This window comes from Seriola lalandi, unplaced genomic scaffold (assembly GCF_002814215.2).
Source record: "Seriola lalandi dorsalis isolate HSWRI2012SDOR001 ecotype SW California unplaced genomic scaffold, Sedor1 jcf7180002054581, whole genome shotgun sequence".
NCBI lineage: Eukaryota > Metazoa > Chordata > Actinopteri > Carangiformes > Carangidae > Seriola > Seriola lalandi.
The window spans coordinates 766,841-785,219 of NW_019525134.1; the positions used below are offsets into that span (position 1 = coordinate 766,841).

Below are 18,379 nucleotides of genomic sequence, written 5' to 3' on the forward strand. Positions count from 1 at the left end.
GCAGAATCATATATCAGGTCTGTGGGTTGAGGAAATGAAGGACATCAGATGACATGATGTTTTGAAGGTTGGAGATGACACAGGGAGGGAAGTGGTAAAGGAGAATTCGGGGATAGAAGAAAGTCAGAAACGCCAGGACTGTGTAAGTTAATAAAAGCTCAAAACAGACTTTTTGTTGTAAAGGAGATGAAGTGAAGTGAAGTTAGCAGCTGTCTGGTTATCAGATAACCCCCTGGTGCACCGTCTCTGACTCTGCCATCCAGCACTCCCTTCTGCCCTCACAACACCAACAGTATCCATTGCTTGCTTTACACAAACAGACACTTGTCAGATGGGACGGAGTCATATTTGCTGCCTTGTTCCAATTACACCCTGTACAACAGTGGAGAATGAATTGACACACATCGGGCGCAGGCATGAAAGCCGGTGACAGTGCTCACCCTGCCTTGTGTAGAGCATTTATTTATGAAGTGACCTACTGCAGGTAAAAAGCATGAGGAAACAGACGCTTGAGTGTGTGTGCTTTGGGGGTCGGATAAAAGGAAGCTACTACATTCTGTGGATTTCATGAATTAATCAAACTTCCGGATATTCCCTTTCCTTCCCACTCACTGAGGAGCCTACTGGGGAAGTCTGATGTCACTTTATTGTTGCCCTGGCACTCTCCACTTCTTGTGAATCAGAAGATACAGTGGATGGAGTTGTTGACGATTCGCGGGCAAACTGATTTGATGGAGGTGAATGAATGGGCGAGGGGACGTCTGGAATGTAACATTTAGCAGATATAACAGCACTTTGGCCTAGATTGGGTGGGATGTTGGGAAGGCCACATGAATAATAAAGCAACTACAGAGGCCCTCTGGCTGACTGGTGATGTTCTTCACTCTCATCACCCCAGCCTGACTGGAGACCACTGAAGGGAGCGGATAAGCTTACTCAAATTAGTGGTATTACACCAGGAAAAGACAGATATTTGAACACAATGCGTAGCTCCCAGTCCTGCTTAATATACCAGAAAAGAATGAAGATAATACAATTTAATACTTCTGCCTGTGCTTGAGTGTTTCTGTGTGGAGCATTATCATTTTGCTGAGAGACACGAGACTCAGTTCGGTCACACATGAGTTAAGACACTCATGGCCCCACACAGACACATGCATGCAGTATGAGCACACGGACATGCTGGGGGTCCGTCTAAATATTACTAATGTGATTTTACTTTGTTTCATTATAATCCCTTCTGTACATCCCAATACTGACACCTGACTTTTTATAATGGCTCTAAAACATGGCTTGATGTGGCTTTCTGAAATCAGAAGGCAACACCCAGCTGCAGCGTCCACAGATGACAGCAGCCATAAGTTACAGCTGTATCAGTAATAGTGTGAAGGCCTCATTCAAGGTCTACTAATGCAGTAGCTTAAGCCAGTGCCAACTCATCTAAAAGGAGATGTATGGCCATATTTCAAATTCAAATGTAGAAACATGACTGCATTAAATTATAGCCAATAATGTACTGTGTATGGCATTGTGATATATAACCTTGAAAGGGAGACAGCGGCGTGTAATGAATCATTTTGCGATCCCTCATATTGAAAATGGATCATGCTGTATGGTCTAAATCCCAAACATGTACACACAAAATAACACGATCATATAGTCAAATGTACGTATGACGCAGGTGAATGTGACAGAGAGGGTTATATACATTATTTCACCTGCTGTATATAAAATATATATATCTGGATTGAGTATCACCACATAGTCTTCTCTCGGACTAGTGCAACTTAAGCATTAAAACTTACGGCTACTTTGACAGGTTGAAAAAAAAACTTGTCACTGTGTGAGAAGTAAAGTCTGTCAGATAGGGACAGAGTGGATGGGAGCTGCACCCTTCCACACTGTTCTGCTGTAGGAGTTTCAATCTGTGGGCAGGAAACCTCAGGCAGACAGGAATATTTGGTTTATTCATAACAGATATCCTCAGTCACAGACTGTGACAGGAGCAGCTTGACCCAACATGACCGCTACCAGAGTTTTGCCAACAACTTCCAAAACTCAACCACTGTTATACTAATAGACGGCACTGACTGCCGCTGTCATTAGACTGCTATAGATGCAGCATCTGACACGTCGTCTTATACTTTTTAGTCGCTTTATTGTCAGTTTTAAAGGGAAAGATAAAGTTATATAATTTTGAATGTTTTTGTCAAGTTGCAGTATTTAGTTAAACACTTAGTTCATGGTTTGTTATTCCAAAATATGATGCATTTAATAAAACAATTTTATCCAGAAAGGTTGGATCGTTTATGAGTTTGAATTAAAAGAAAATAAAATCAATCAACATTGAGCCAAATGACTGAATGATTAAATCATTAATCATATATTTGTATAATCTGTGTCATGGTCTCAGCCTGGAGGCTCCAGGGTTTTTTTGGACTTTCTTGGTTTTTGGTTTTCTGGGTTTTGAGTGTTTCTGGTTTGGGTGTTTCTGCTGTCTAGTTTTGTCTTCCCTGTCTTGTGCTCTGTTTCCCCGTGCACTTCCTGTTTTATTTTGATAGTCATGTCGCCCCAGTGTCTGAGTTCTAGTTTTGCTTCCTTTGGTTAATTCCCTGATGTGTCCCACCTGTGTCTGCTTCCCCACCTGTTCTCCATCACTAATCAGTTCCGTTCCTTTAAGAAGCCCTTGTTCTGTCTTGTCCTTGTGGGATCATTGTTTGTTTGTGGGTGATGAGAGTTGTTGTTTGTTTCATCAGTGGCATCGTCCCATGTATGAATTCTGTTTTTTTTTTTGTTAATAAATTCCTTGACACTGGTTCCTCCTCTGCATTTGGGTCCACCCCTTACTCCTACTTACCTCAAACCGTGACAATCTGTTAGTTTTTGTCATGGAAAACAGCTCATATACATATGTCTTTATATTTCAAATAAAAATAAAATACTTTCTCTGACATTGCCTTTTGATGGGAAAAACATTGCACTGTACTGTAAAGGTGAGTTGGTATGTTACTGAAAATAAACTAAATTTGCATCTGACAGAGAGATGTGGAATAATGTGAGTTATTTTTATAGAATTCTTTGTGCCAAACCGAAACGATTTGAATTAAATTCAAATTGGAGATCAAATTTCTAATTAAATTAAAGTTGCCCTCTGTCAAAGCATCACCACCCACTTTAATTGATGCCAGATATTTAGATTCAGAGGAATGGCATGACCAGTTCCAAGCATTTAATACAGATAACAGGGTTTCATTCGAAAAACAGTCTAAAACCTTGACGGATAAATCTTGGAGTAAATCTATTAAAATGGGACTAATTGACTCTAAAATGTAACATGTTGAGTGGTATCCTGAATTTACACATACATACAGCTGCTCCTAAAAAGAATTAGAAAGCCACAACAAGCTTCAACACAGTAAATCCAGTTTGCATGCTTCTTCACACCAGGCATATGTTTCTTCCAACCAACTGTAAGAAAGTGCACCAGAGCTCTTAAAGGTGTTTGCATGGTCCAATTAACAACAGATGCTAGCCCTTAGCTAACTTACCGAACATCATAATGCACAGACCTCCAAGGAGGGAGCATGGTCCAGTTAGCACCAGATGCTAGCCCCTTATCTCACTGTCTTCAGCCAAAAAATATGCATAAATTAGTTCCACTTCTCTGCCCTGGCCACCTCTACATGTGCACTGTTATAAGCATGAGGCCACCTTAAAAATAGGAAAATGAATCTCCTATAAGGTTTGAAACCTATACAACCCTGAGACAAAGAGCAAATTAGGAATAACAGAGACATGTTGAGCTATTCAAAAGGTTGTATGGCTATTTCATCAACCACCTTACAGTCAAATATGCCATTATAATCAACTGCTGCACTGGTTAGCAATTATAGACAATAATAGTTCATTGAGATTCAACCACTCTGACGGAGGTAAGAACACAATCAGCGATGCTTTAGCACAATAACAGCTGTTGTGAATATATAACATGCTAGCCCTTAAAAAAATGAAAACCACAGGCCTTATTTGTCAGATCAATCAAAGAACACAATTAAGCACTGGACGGCACATTTTTCTAATTAATTGAATAGGGTTTAAAACACTCTTAGCATTTATGTGCTGTAATTGTCCAGGGGGCCCGTCCTGAGAGCTCAGGGGTTAAACGCCTTCCCTAGTGCACTGTCAGCACAGGATGTAGGAAAGACTAGTGGTGCTTCTCACCAAACAGCTGGAGCAACAGTATCTGGTCTAACAAACACTTCCACAACATACGGGAAAGTTCATTTTTGGTCAATTTTTATATTTGTGTGTCAGTTAAAGAATTACACTCTTGCAGCACAGGTACAGCATGTTGACAGTTTTACACGTCAGTTGTGTCTGTGCTCTTTTACCAGAAATCCATATCTAGATATCGATCATTCAAAGCACAAGAGCTGATCACAATCATCTCAATACACTTCTCTATCCCTATACATATATTCTTCAACTATTAATGGTGTTTCTCTGTACATTTGTCCCTTCTTATGCACAGCATCAGACACCACTGTCAGTGTTTTTATTGCTCTCTGTAAAATGTCCCTGATTTGGCTCGAGGGAACGTTACAGTATTCGCTCTTTCATGTAGCAACATCATTCTGATTCCTGTGAAACAGCAGAAAGGTGTAGTACGTCTCCCCAGTTTGTTTTGCTTATTAGAACAGACTGATCAGAGCAGACCACCACCGAGGACATCATGTTGCTGCAGTCCTGTTGCGTCATAATGTCCAAATTATGAACTAATTAATACAACTTAATCAGTTGATATGACAGTTATTGGTGAAGGCATATAGTAATAGTGACACAGATGACAAAAAAACTAACTTATTTTCAACACCTCAACAGCTGAGGAAGATCAGTTTTGATCAACGCTCAGTACCCAGTACCGGCTTAATGCGAGCAAGGCGGAGGAAGGCAAACAGGGGATAAGTACACATGAGGGCTGTTGGACTGGCAACAGATGGTGCAATGTGGCCAACCTATCTACTCACAGAAAACATTGACAATCTGCCTGGGAACACACACTAACTTTGGATGTTGTCAATGGGTGAGAATGAAATGCATGATTAATGGCGACTTGCCACTTTCCAGAACACAAGCCAAAGCCTCCCACTAGACCCCCCTCTGAACCTTAAGTGGTGCACTACATTTACAGAATCCCTCCACCGGCACGAACTAGGGCCTCAATAATATCAACGGCTGAACACAACCTCAGTTCTGGTATCACAACAAAAATCTCATGCAGAACCTGCTTCTTCATCTACCGGACCCTCGAACAAACGCAAGTACTTGCTAATCCACACCCACGTGGTGCATGTCGGTCGTAAAGTACATGGAAGTGGGGATAAATGATTCCTTCCATGTGATTCACTTTGTGAGAGAACATTATTTCATGCCTGGAGAAAACAGGCCTTTGGCTTTCAAATTATGCCAATTAGGCTAATATTGTTGACTGGAGAGCGTACAGCACTGAATGGTTCAAAGGAATTGCCATCACTGAAGACGACACAGGGACAAGGACGCAGAGAGTGAGGAGACACAAACAGAGGTCAAATTTACATAATTATTTAACAACCTCTCCAGTCTGAAAAAGAATCATGTTGATTATAAATGAATGTTTTGCCTCTTCACACAGGTATTGTGCATGTGGTGATTAGCAATGTTGACCAGTTTTTATTGCAGTACCTACACAACATACGTACATCTTGGTTGTTGTTCCTAAGGCGTAAGCGTGGGACAGACGGATCGCTGACACTCCCATCCCTTTTGGGGTACAGTTTGTGAGCAACTGCTATTTTTTTTCTCACCCATTTCAAGAGACATGAATTGGTGAACTGGTTTCCCTGCCATCTGCCTGGGGTTGGACTGCGATAGCTGGTTCCATTTTGGATCCCGGGACCCCTTTTCACAAAAGATCATTTCAAACAGCAGAGTCACACTTCACAAATTACCGTCTCGCAAATTACAGATACATTTGCGGAAGCTGCAGGACTCTTGCATGGTCATGCATGGGTCATAATTGTGCTGCTGGTTTTGATTAGTGAGACATGTGAAAATGAGCAAGAGGAAACACAGGTCCCTGGTCTAAGGGTCAAAATCCTCCATGTGCTTTTGCTTGCTGATGTTAACTAATCAAAGTTATTAATTAACTAACTCATTCTCAAAACTGTTATCTTTGTCATTAGCAAACAGAATAGCACAAAATATTCAGGTAGCAGACTTTCCTCTGTAGCTGGAGCTGACCTGCGTGGCTGCTGGTAACAGAATGTATCAGTTCTATTTAAACTGGTTTGTAAGTAGAAAAAGAAATAGCCACTCTGTAAATCTACCATCATTCATTTCAAGATTGTGAGTGGATTGTGTGATTTCGTAGCCCAACAGAGTGGTGAGTCATTTCCAGTGAGATGATATAGGCTAGCTCATCGCATCATATCATTTTCTGTGGCCAGAGCTCGATGTCTGTCTGTTGATCAGTCCGTATCATAAGAGATATCACATGGATTGGCACATGGAAACTCGTGATCCTAATGAGATGGGTGATCCCCTGAGTTTGATCTCGTTCCACCAGCAGGAAAAAGGTTTCATTTACCCTGTGAAATATCTCAACATTCACAGGACAAATTGTTACTTTGAACAAGTCTTGGTCTATGGACCAAATACCTGCAAAGCTAATGGTATTCTCATCAGCTACAGCTGTACCTTGTGTTTAGTGCTAAATAGCAAACATTAGCATGCTAACATGCTAAACTAAGATAGTGAAATTATAGCTATTAAAAATTGTAATGTTAACATTGTCATTATGAGCGTGTCACCAGTGGCAACACCTGCAGTAAGTCTGCTGGTTTAGGCTCAATTCAAATTGTGTTACTTCCTGTTTGCATGGCAGGTTCTTTGTGAAGTTATTTGTTATTTATTACACGCTCCTTTTTGTAGATCATAGAATCCCCACTTCTAGCAGTGGAGTAGAATTCTACTCATTCTGCTGAAATTCCAAACAAACTGTCCAGTGAGTCTAATTTCTCATTGCAGCTGCTGATGTTGTTGGCTGCTCGTGACAGGGAGGGTTTAACTGATGATTGTGTGAGTGAGTGACGATACTTCTAATTCACTTAGCACAGTCAAACAGAGGGGGACTCATCTTGTTCTTGAGTTCTGTACTAATGAACACTCTTGTATCTGCCGCCCCTCCACCCACACCTCCCTTCAACACATCGCTGTTTATGTCTTTCTGTCCTTTCTTAATCGTTTGAGGGAGCTGTTCTAATTCCATCAACAGCCACTCACTCTGATGATTAGTGCCAGTCCGCTGGTGGCCTGGAGGTCGCACAGTTGTTTGTTGACGTGGCTCTTGAAGTAGCGCTCAGCTGCAACATCTGACTAAACAAACTGAAGATGTGAAAAGCTGGCTCGGTGGCTGGCCGAGTTTGATTGTACACACTGACAGCAGGTGATTCTTGATTATTAAAATTGCATACTTGGATGTGAGAAACAAGTGACATGCTGCAACACTACCAGAAACACAATGAGTCTTGTTTATCAAGGAAAAATGCAAGACTAATAATAAACAGACATGGCCTCATTTCTCGGTGAAATGGCTGATGTTATCATTTGTGTCAAATATTCACCCAACAAGACTGTTCAGGAAATAGAATTTCAACAAGGTTGCGAATACTCCAGATTTGTGCCCAGTGACGGTCTAACAGCTGATGTAGTACATGTTCCTCTGATGGCCTTGGATCTCACTTGCTTCTTTTCTTTTGTCTTCCGTTTGGCTTTCTTACTCCCACTCTGAGAGTCTGCATTGGGTTTGTTCAGTAATTTTCCACTAAAGCAAGCTATGTGTTGAATGTTCTGAAGCTTCTTCTGTAAATCTGTAAGTCTACAGCAGGCGTCAGCATTCAGAAAGATGAAATAACCTTGTTAATGTATGTTAATACTATCCTAATGTAAGAAAGAACTTAAACCAATGTGTTAGTAGATAATAAAGTGAGTGAGGAAATCAATGCATGGTGTAGATTTAAGGAAAACTGACATTCTGGGTGTATTTTGCTTGTTTTCCAGTGTATTCTGCTTTTTCCCATCGTACCTGCTGTCAGATCAGAAGACCACCTCCAACACAAGGCATACAATATGACTTTTCTACGTTACTGTGCATTGATTCTTTGTCATGAGCTCTAATCTACAACGTGTATGAAACAACAACTGTATTGGAATAAGTGTGTTTTTTAGTAAGGCTTGGTCAATTTATAATACAAACAAATGTTATGAGGTATTCTATCTATTTTTTCACCAGGCTGCCAGCTGTAGATTTATCTTGCATATCTGCATAATTTACATATTTAAATCCTTGCTACCATCTGAAACAGCTGAAGTGTTTGCATCACATGGAATGAATAATGCCCCTTCAAATTTCAGTCAGACTGAAGCTCATAAAATGCACGACGAATCACCAAAATTGAGCTTGTACAGCACAAACGTACCCGAGGGAGCAGCACCCCTCTAGTTAGCTACATTTTCTAAACCACTGGTTGAGATACAATGCTACAGCCCATTAGAAAATTTGAGGATGTGTGTGGACTCCTAAGGATACAAACCATTTTGAGCTGGGCTCATTGTCAGAGCATCCCCACAGCACTTTCATCTACCCGCTTGCTCCCACCCGCAGCACCGCATGACAACTTTGGCTGCAGCAATACTGGCAGGATCCTGCAGCCCCCTGAAGGAGTCATGCGATTATTCATCCCTGCAGCCATGATATTCTGAATTACACAGAAACAACTAGAGGCTGCCTTGGTCATAGTGTCAGAAAAACAACCTATTGACACTGTCTGCACAAAGAGGAAACAACAGTGAACAACACGGGTTAGTGTCTGTTATTTGAACTGGCCAACAAGATCAACACTGAAAAAGCTTCATGTGTGGGTAAAGTTGTGAGCAGGACCTTTCAAAGTAGCTTCTGCTACTAGGTAGTCAACATCAAAAATACATGGGGTTGGAAAAAGGGGATTTAAATTTGAAACAACAAAACTGCAAAGCCTGCAGACTCACTGTGTGGCCATCCAGTTTTAAAAGACAGCTGACAATCACAAAGTTCCACAGTAGTCAAACAGAAGGCACTTGAAATTTAATGTGCACTGGAAATGAGGGGCATTTAGGTCCCACGGTTGGTCTGCATGGTCATATAGCAGCAAAGGAATACAGAGACATATTGAAGTATGAGGTGCACTCCACTGTGCAAACACTGATCCCTCAGGGTGTTCCCATACACCAACATGGTACAATCCCCAGCCACATAGAAAAATACAAACTAATTCATGACTAAACTTAAACTATGCCTCAAGAATGATCCCGCATGCTACAATACTTGTGTCAAAGACTCATATGACAGCATTTCAAGGACCATTAAAGCTGCTCCGGGGTGAAAATGTGAGAATATTCTCTATTAAATGATGTTTAGATTTCGCTCCTGTATGTTTAGTATTTGACACTTGCAACAATATATGCTGTGTGTTATTTCATCCCCATAATGTATGTGTTGCTGACCCATAAGTAGCCCACCTCTCCTACAACAATAGAGAAGAAAAAATGATTTCTTATAGTAATTGCAGCTCCTACATTAACAATGAATGTGACAATTAACTCAGAAAATGAATTCAGAATGGCTGTTTGAGCTGCAAAATACAAATGAGCTTGATTGTATTTTAAGGAGAACCACAAAATCCCCACAAAATCACTCTGACACAGTCATTGTGTTCATAAAGTCGGCCTCTATTCAGTCAAGGGAGTCAGTGGAGCAGCTATAACATTTGTCTCTTGACACTGTAACGACAGTTTTGGGTCTCTGGTTTTGTTATGAGAGAGAATTATTCTCTATCTTCAAACATAACTGCGCTGCTCAAGATGTGCGATGTACAGTAAATGTCACGTATAGCACAGAATAAATTCTGATTAGACTGAGGCAGGGATAATGTTTTAGTAGCTTTAGCTCTAGATAGTAATCAACTGAATATTAAACACCACAATGTCTCATTTTACACATAAAAGCCAATGCTACATCCTATAACACAACGTACTGTAAATACACACATGCATACACACACACACACACACATTCCTGTTTAAAGGCAGACTTCCAGATCCTCTCAAATACCCAGCATCTTCTCAAGCATTAGTATTTCCAGGACAATTCACCACTATTGATTTGAGAGAAAGGAGAGGAACCAGCACCAGTAAAAGGAGACAATAGAAATACAAGTGTCTAATATGGAAAAGGCAATAAGACAAAGAGAGGATGTGGTGCACAGAAAGAAACAAAGATCTCAGATAATGTCTCGACTGAGCTGCTATTAGGTTCAGCGCTCTTATCTCAGTTATTTTCTTTTTTCTTCCTATTCCATGATTTCCCAAAGCAAAGCAGCACAAGTTACAACAGCACCATAAAGACCATAATTATATTGGAGAGAGTCCCTTTCAATTCTTATTACAACAAATTACAATATGTAATACATCACAGTCGAGTCATTAGGTCCAATGTTTCCTAAATGTAGTAAATTTAATCTTTCCCTGGAATTCCCTAATTCCTGTTTGTGTACTACATCTGAGTGAGAAACAGAGAGCAAAGGGAGACAGTGTGGGTGTTTGAGTGTGCATGCATTTATATCTGTGTGTGCGTCCGAGCGTGTGTGCATCTTGTTCATGGCAAGAAATCCGCTCAGTTTAGCACATAATGGAAATGTGAATAGCCCAGAGCGCCTATCTCCCACACAGGGAGAGAACTGGCTGGGAGCAGGCTGCTGCTTTCCAAATCCAAACAGTGAAAGGGAGTTAGCTAGGTTAAAATCCTGCCCCTTTTCTCTCTCCCTCCCTGGAGCAATTCACAGCTCTGCCCATACATTACTCAAACAGGTCATCCAAACAGGTCTCACTAGCAGTCTGAAAACATATTCACACACAAGCAAAGCATACACACACACACACACACACACACACACACTCACACACACTTGTAGGTTCAGTGGATAGGTGACGTTGCTCATATTATGACAGATGACATCTTATATATGGATGCCTTAGCACAACAGCCCCAAAATCTTATGCTTAATTTAACATAAACTCTACCTTTTTCAAATGTGACATTACCACATTTTCATATACTCACAAAAGGTTACCAAGCTCAAAACATGCTGCACAACAATTTCCCCATTCTTCTGTCGTGCAAAAGTGAGAATCCTGTAACCAGGGCGCTACCTTTGTGCCTGCAGGGACATGATGAAAAGTCAGACTTACATGCTACTTCTAGAGATGCGTTCCGGCTTACGGCCTCTCCCAGATAGTTTCGGGCCACGCACACGTAGCTGCCATCATCGGGCTTGCTCCGTCGCCCGTGGACGATGCGTAGGAAGAAGAGGGACCCGCTGGGCAGCAGCATACGGTGGGAGCGGGGGTTGTCGCGGTCCGTCTCAACACGCTCCCCATCTTTGTACCATTCCACGGTGGGGGTTGGACGGCCCTCTGCCTTACAGTTGAGAGTGGCTGGTTCCCCTTTGGACACAATGAGGTCAGAGGGGTGCTCCACGACGCGGGGAGGGAAGTCTTCCTGGCGAAGACGAGACCCTAGAGGAAAACGAGAGAGTAAAGAAATCCTGTTAAAGTAATAGCTAAAGCAATATTTACACACATATAAATAATGTAGGATATTTACATTTTTCTGCAGCAGTAACGGCAGGATGTTTGAGAATGAACTCAATTAACTATTTAGTTAGAATGAGCAGCAACAGCAACTATGGATGATCAGCGAGACAACAGCAAAGCAATGCCACAGAAACAATCAAAGACAGGGAGCTGCTAATTACCATATTACTGTTGATTACAATTAGATGACAGAAGGTAACGTTGAGCCATATCACTGAACTAACGAACACCATCTCTAACTTACATTATATTTTCACCGCTTTTTAAAGAATAGATCTACACAGATTTGTAAATACGAATATAAAATAAGTACAAATTTAATTTCAGTTATTGAAAGGAAAGTTGATTTGTGTCAGCTTCTTACTGACAGCACTTTATGCCATGATACTACACCCAGGCTCACATATTTACTCTCACAGACAGGAGCTGAGGAGTCATTACATCTCATTAGTTTTTTCATTAACACATTCCATCAAAAACTGACATCATCAAACATGTCTCGGTGGGTGTATTAACAGCAACTGCTACATTGGATTTTTTTTCACTTTGTACTGTAATAGTGTAGATATGCAAATTATAACAATTCTCTTTCCTCCTTAAAGGCTACCTCATTATATTAACAAGCATAATATTTAGATTGTAACCGCAGTGTTTGATAGCGAATCCTCAGCAAATGTCATGACAATGCCTAATCCTGACAACCCTGATAAGAGTATTGTAATAATTTGTGAAACCGCAACCCAGTGAACAACCTTTACTCCGCTCAGTCTTTGGCCACGTGAACATCTCAGCTCAATTCAATGCTGTTCGATAAATTCCACCTCGAAATGTCACAGAGGAATGACCCAAATGTAGTGTCACTGTGTTTGTTTACAGATATAACAGCATCACAACTCTAGATCTATTTCATGGTCTATGAGCACATCAAAATATATGTTTTAAAAGGTCTTCTTCTTCCTCTGTTGCGTGCACGCAAACAAACCTGCAGTGTGATGTTGGAGTCACTAAAACAGAGGCAATGAAATAAATATGATAAATAAATAAAAAATAATGATACACAGTCCCGTATATTTTGTAATTTTTTGCCTTTGATGGTGACAAATTGCAAAAAGGCAACCATGATGATTGGCTGCTACACAGCGAGCGGGACGAAGCTGAAAATGTGAGTAAAATTGATGCGACAGTCTATAATGTTAAGAGGTTTGTTGACAAAAAGAATTCCATTAGCTGGCGCCAACACACCAAACCACTGTGATGCATTATGTTTTTAACATGCTTTTAAAACCCCATACATACGTTTAGTGTAAATAACATTCATGCGGATCCACAGTAACACACAAAAAAAACATGGGGTTTGTAGCATACCGACTTCTAATAATTGGTTGTCCCATTACCCAGTCTCCGCTGTGCTAATGTAGAGTTTTATGCTGTCAAACAACAGAATTTAAATGAGATGATTTAAGTTGTGGGTGGCGCATCGGCTCAGTGGTTGGTACTGTCATAACAACAAGAAGGTCCTGCGGGGTCCTGTCAGTCTGTTAGCCCTGTGATGGACTGGCAACCCATCCAGGGGGTTTGCTTGTTTTTTTTGCTCAGAGCATTCTCCAGCAACCCATGACTCTGAATACCAATAAGTTAGCTTGAAAATGAAGGATTTGAAAGACATAAATGTTGACATTTTAACAGCTGATTAGTCCTGTACTGATAACTGCTCAGGTTATAAAGGCAATGATAATTTGGCTGGAGTATGAAAGTAAAGATTGCTGGTAAAGATGCATTTAGAATTCTGTTTTTGTCCAGAGATGTTTCTCTTAAGCATCAAACCCGTTTGGTTTATGAGGCTCTATCCATGGTGCTGAAGCTGGAACTGAAGAAAAAGCCTTTCCCTGCAGAAAAACTACTGGTCAGGAACTTGTCAGGGCTTGTAAGCAGGGCATGCTGCTAAAAGTGACTTTGGGGTACATCTCTCTACTAGTAGAGTTCACAGGAACTGAGTTCAGGTTTATAACCTAAAGATTCATTTGACTCACAAGTAAAGAACAAAAGTCTTTCTGTCTTTTAAAATTAAGTTTGAGATGCCACGAATACAGTCTGAGCACTGCACATTTGAAATCAGTCAGCATAGATCGAAGTAGTGAGGATGTGCACGCTGTCAGTGTATCATCAATGGTACTGTACACAGTATTCCTCTATAATAGATCACAGATTTCCTACATTGTTGCTACAGACGGTCGGAAACCATCATTGTATGTGGTCCCACTGTATATCTGCCTGAGTCTGACACAAACCAAAGCAACGCACCTGCAATTAATTCAGCCCACATGTATGGAGAGTGGGACGGACACAACATTAGAAACCCCTGTCAGCAGCAGCCCTCCACAATCAACACCTCCCTGACATCAAGTCAACATAAACTGAGCCGTTTCACTGCCTCGCTTTCGACTGCATGGATGTGGTGTACCAAATACACAAAGTAGCTCCAATGTCCTGAAACCACCCATATCCACACCCGCCTTACTCTACGTTTACTCCACTGACACAGATTTGTGGTCTGTGGGCTGCAGGGAAAAAAGTAGCATAAAACTCCCAGTGATAAGGACAACACTTCCTGTCAAGAATCTTATGTCTCTTAGGTGCAGCTGCATGGTCCTTGTATTGTATGAGTAACCTCTAGACACAAACAGTCAGGGGTGGATTTCCAGACAATATGAGTAAGCATATTCTCTATGGCACATTAGACATTTCAGCTGTGGCACCTACAGTAGCTCCATCACCGGTCTAAGCACCCTGAGCATTAGGCCACACAGAATATGACAGATAGAAATAATGAAAGCAAACTGCACAATCTGACAAAATGTAGGTTTGGAACACTTTTGATGCACTATATGTACAAGACAAGCAGCATGTGAGATTTAAAGAGCCCAACTGGTTCAAAAATCATGATTTAAGGGCTATTTCTTTTGGGAATACACAGAAAAGTTGAGTGTGGCTATCTGGACTCAATTTCCAAACTCACATTACAAACATGTTTCAATATCCGTGGGAAAACAATGGCCATTTCAAAAACTGTCAGAGATTTTATTCAAGTAACAAATGTGTTCAATTAAGGCAGCCCTTATGAATAAAAGAACAACTTCCGTCTACCTATGCCATTACACATTTGGCCTGGCTCAATGTCTAGACTGAAGTAACCAACTATGAGACGGCGCGTTGGCGCTTTGACACGCAGGTGCCTTCTGTGATTTCGCACACGAATTCGAGAGGAACAGTAAATCCACTGTAAATCATGTGGGATACCGAGCTACTCGGTGTCTTCTCGGTGCGCTTGGGAGAGCATGGGTCGAACACGCTTCAGGTCACAGCCCAGCGTGCTTTGCTAATGCTTAATGTGGGGCAAGACACACTTTCAATCAAAACATTTAGTTGTAGATGTATTAATGAACTTACCGTCGGTTTGGGTGTACAGAAGTCCACAGAGAAATAAATACTGTAGAGGACCCATTCTGGCATATTGGCCCCGTGAGCTATCGGCGCATGAATTCCTCCTCAAGCGAAAAAAACAACAATCAATTAATCAATCAGTCCTGTTTTCACTTGTGAGACTTTGTGGCAATTTGCTGTTTCAAGTTAGTGAACTAAAACAACCGAAGCAGTTTATATCAGCCGCTTGAAGGAAATCATTCTCATTCACATGTCCGTTCTTCCTCTCCAAGAGCGCACCAGTGAGCAGTGGTCTGTCGACTCGCCGACACGTTGGAAATTTCTGCAGTCACCAATAGAAAACATCACCGACGCCCAAAGACACTCCAGTTACTGACGGTTCCTCCGCCCCACCGCATTCTTCTGACACTTTACCGGGTCCGACCGCCGGGAAACGCATCCATCCTCACGCGGGACAAGTTGCGAGATGAAAGGTGGAGATGGGATTCAGTCAGAGGTGAGTAGCTCCAACGGTGCAGCACAGCTCAGCCCCTCCTCTTCACTCCGCTGCCCTGGGAGAAACTAACCGGCGGATATAACATAGCCTGCACAATAGACGTGAACACTGGAACGCAGTAGTCATCTGGACAATCGGATGCTGATCCTGATGCTCATTAATGTTTCTTTCCCTTTTGCCTGGGCGGCAATTTAACACAAACAGCTAATATATTCACTGGAGGAGTCTGTAGCATGAGCAGTATGTATGAAAGTCTGCTGCTTTTTCCATTTCCAGTTTCGTTTCTGTCACTTTTTTATGAACATTAGGCTGCCTCTGGTGCCTTTCATTTAATTGTGTTTAATTGGATGTCTGTCCTGATCAATTAACAAATGACAAAAAAAAGAAAGCATTAAATGTCCTTTTCTTCTTGTCTCTGTTTTGTTTCATCTCATCTGTCTTAACATTTTCTTAACGTGCAGCAGCAGGACACTGTACCATGCACACTTACTGTTGTCCAACAAACAAAGCTTCCTCCTCTGTCTTGCAGATCTGCTCTGTATTAATATTTCTGTATTTCTAATTCTATCAACCATAACCTTTCATGCACCACAATAGGTGTTGAGTAAAATAATTTAAACAAAGCCCTCCAGTTTTACTGGCTGGGATTTCAGGTTGAAAAGGCTATTACAAAGGTGTACAGCTGTGAAGAAATGGCACTTCATTCCTGCCCACTGCCTGAGGTGCTTACCCTGCCTTTCGTCAATACTGCTCAATATTGTCAATAGTATTATAAATGCAGTGCCTGGCTGTGAGATGGGAATGAGATGGGCTGGATCAGCTGCTATTGATCCACAGGGTGAAATTAAACCATTTTTGGCACTGTGTTCACAGCAGTAGATCAAATTATAATTGTGGACGATGGCTAAATCGAGTCTATATGAAGGGGGTGTAAAGTGAACGCAATCATAAACACTGGATAGATCTCATCCATCAGTTAATGATGTTTTCAGTCGAATTTTCCTGTCAGGTTGTTCTTAGCAGCTCAGTTATCACCGCTTTCCTCTCAATAACTTGTTGGTTATGCTTCAGTAGTGCGAGCTGTTAACAAAACTGAAGTGCAGGAACAGTTGAGTGGCATTTTGGGTAAAAATAAAAAGTAAAAAAAGCACTACGCCCTACAATACGGTGAAGGATTTAAGTAACTCGTCACCCAATGACTGTTTTTCAGATTTTTTGCTGACGTGACCTGAAGCCACTGCACGTCCTCTCTCTCTCAGAGGTGCAAGGAGGAGATAATAAATAGGCTTTTCAAGAAGTTAATAACCTTACAACATCGATCAAGGTGAACTTTAATGATGTGAGAAGGAAACTTCAAGAACATGGTTAGTGCTAATTGTACCAAATGACTTCATACACAGTAATGCTGCTATTCATCACCAGAACTTACAATAAAAGACGTGTTAGAATCAATCTCACGTCTCCTCCCTCAGAGAATTCAGAGGGAAACGATGATGGAGCTGAAGCATTAATTGTAACGTCAATATTCAAATGTAAACAAGGGTTGGTATGTTGAGTCGTGACAATGACACATGTGATGATTACTGAGCATCATCAAGTGGCACTGACACAATGAAGAGTCTGATAGAGTATATTAACATTACACTGTAGAATAATGAAACACATGCTGTGCTGAAACCACTGAAATTATGCTTTGCCAGCATTGCATTAACACATGGGGGATACACATCACCAGCACAACTTTAAGATCTTGGAATACAGCATCATAGAAGATAGAACATATGTCTTTTATGCCAGCATATTTATTCATATATATATATATATATATATATATATATATGGTATCTCCTTGTTTAAGGTTCTCAAGTACATGAACAATTGACCACACATTCAGTTTAAAATCTGCAGTGCTGTTGCTTTGAGGAGCTGAGATGACGTCTTCAGTTCCGTCACTATATTATGTGTAAGTGTATATCACTGATTTTGTTTTTGCGTTGTTCTGCAGAGAAAACACTCTAAATGGCTTCTTCAAAGGTCCACTGCAAAGCCCTGGAAATGACTTATTAAGTAACAGATGAAATGTGAGATGCTTTCTTGCTGCACTGAAAATGTTGTATGTGTGATGCATCAAATCGAACCGGTATGTTTGCAAAATATAATACTCTGAATAAACACTATACATTACAGAAATGAGTTATATTCCCAAATACCAATCATCTTCGACAGAGCCAGTCTCAGTGACACGTCAATTTTGGACACAAGACAGAACAGATGTTTATACCTCTGAAAATAGGTATAATACATCTGGAAAAAGGTACTTTCATATATTTGGTTGGAGGATTGAACGTAGCATTCAAATGGGGAAACAAGGGAGAAAATGGCATGTGGAATAAGCAATAACGTAATGGCATTTGATGTCTAGCATAAGGTCAGAAAAAGAGAATGTACAGTGCGTTTATTGAGTGAGGTGATTTGATGTTAATCTTTGAAGTTGAATAAGATAAGGGAGGCAGAGAAAGACTCCATCTCTCTCGACATGTTTCCAGGCAACGTGGGATTCCACTGCCTTTCTCACACAAACCAAAATCAAAAGGGCCTCTGACTCTCATCAATCTACCTCTCTCTCCCTCTGTTGATCACACATAGGAGACAGTGTCAAGGTCACAAGTTTTGTCCGCACCATTACCTACTCATAACCATGTTTGTCCAAGCCAG

General features: G+C 41.0%; 1 protein-coding gene across 1 annotated transcript in view; it reads right to left on the reverse strand.

The window, feature by feature from the left end:
• LOC111663946 (roundabout homolog 2-like) overlaps positions 1-15,712 on the reverse strand; it is a 78,346-nt gene extending 62,634 nt beyond the window's left edge. The window contains exons 1-2 of the mRNA XM_023418358.2: positions 15,175-15,712; positions 11,323-11,649 (exon numbers count right to left, since the gene is read on the reverse strand). Of these exons, the coding sequence (XP_023274126.1) occupies positions 11,323-11,649; positions 15,175-15,229 (382 nt within the window). The 5' untranslated portion in view covers positions 15,230-15,712. The remainder of the gene's footprint in view (positions 1-11,322; positions 11,650-15,174) is intronic.
• Positions 15,713-18,379: the final 2,667 nt, after the last annotated feature.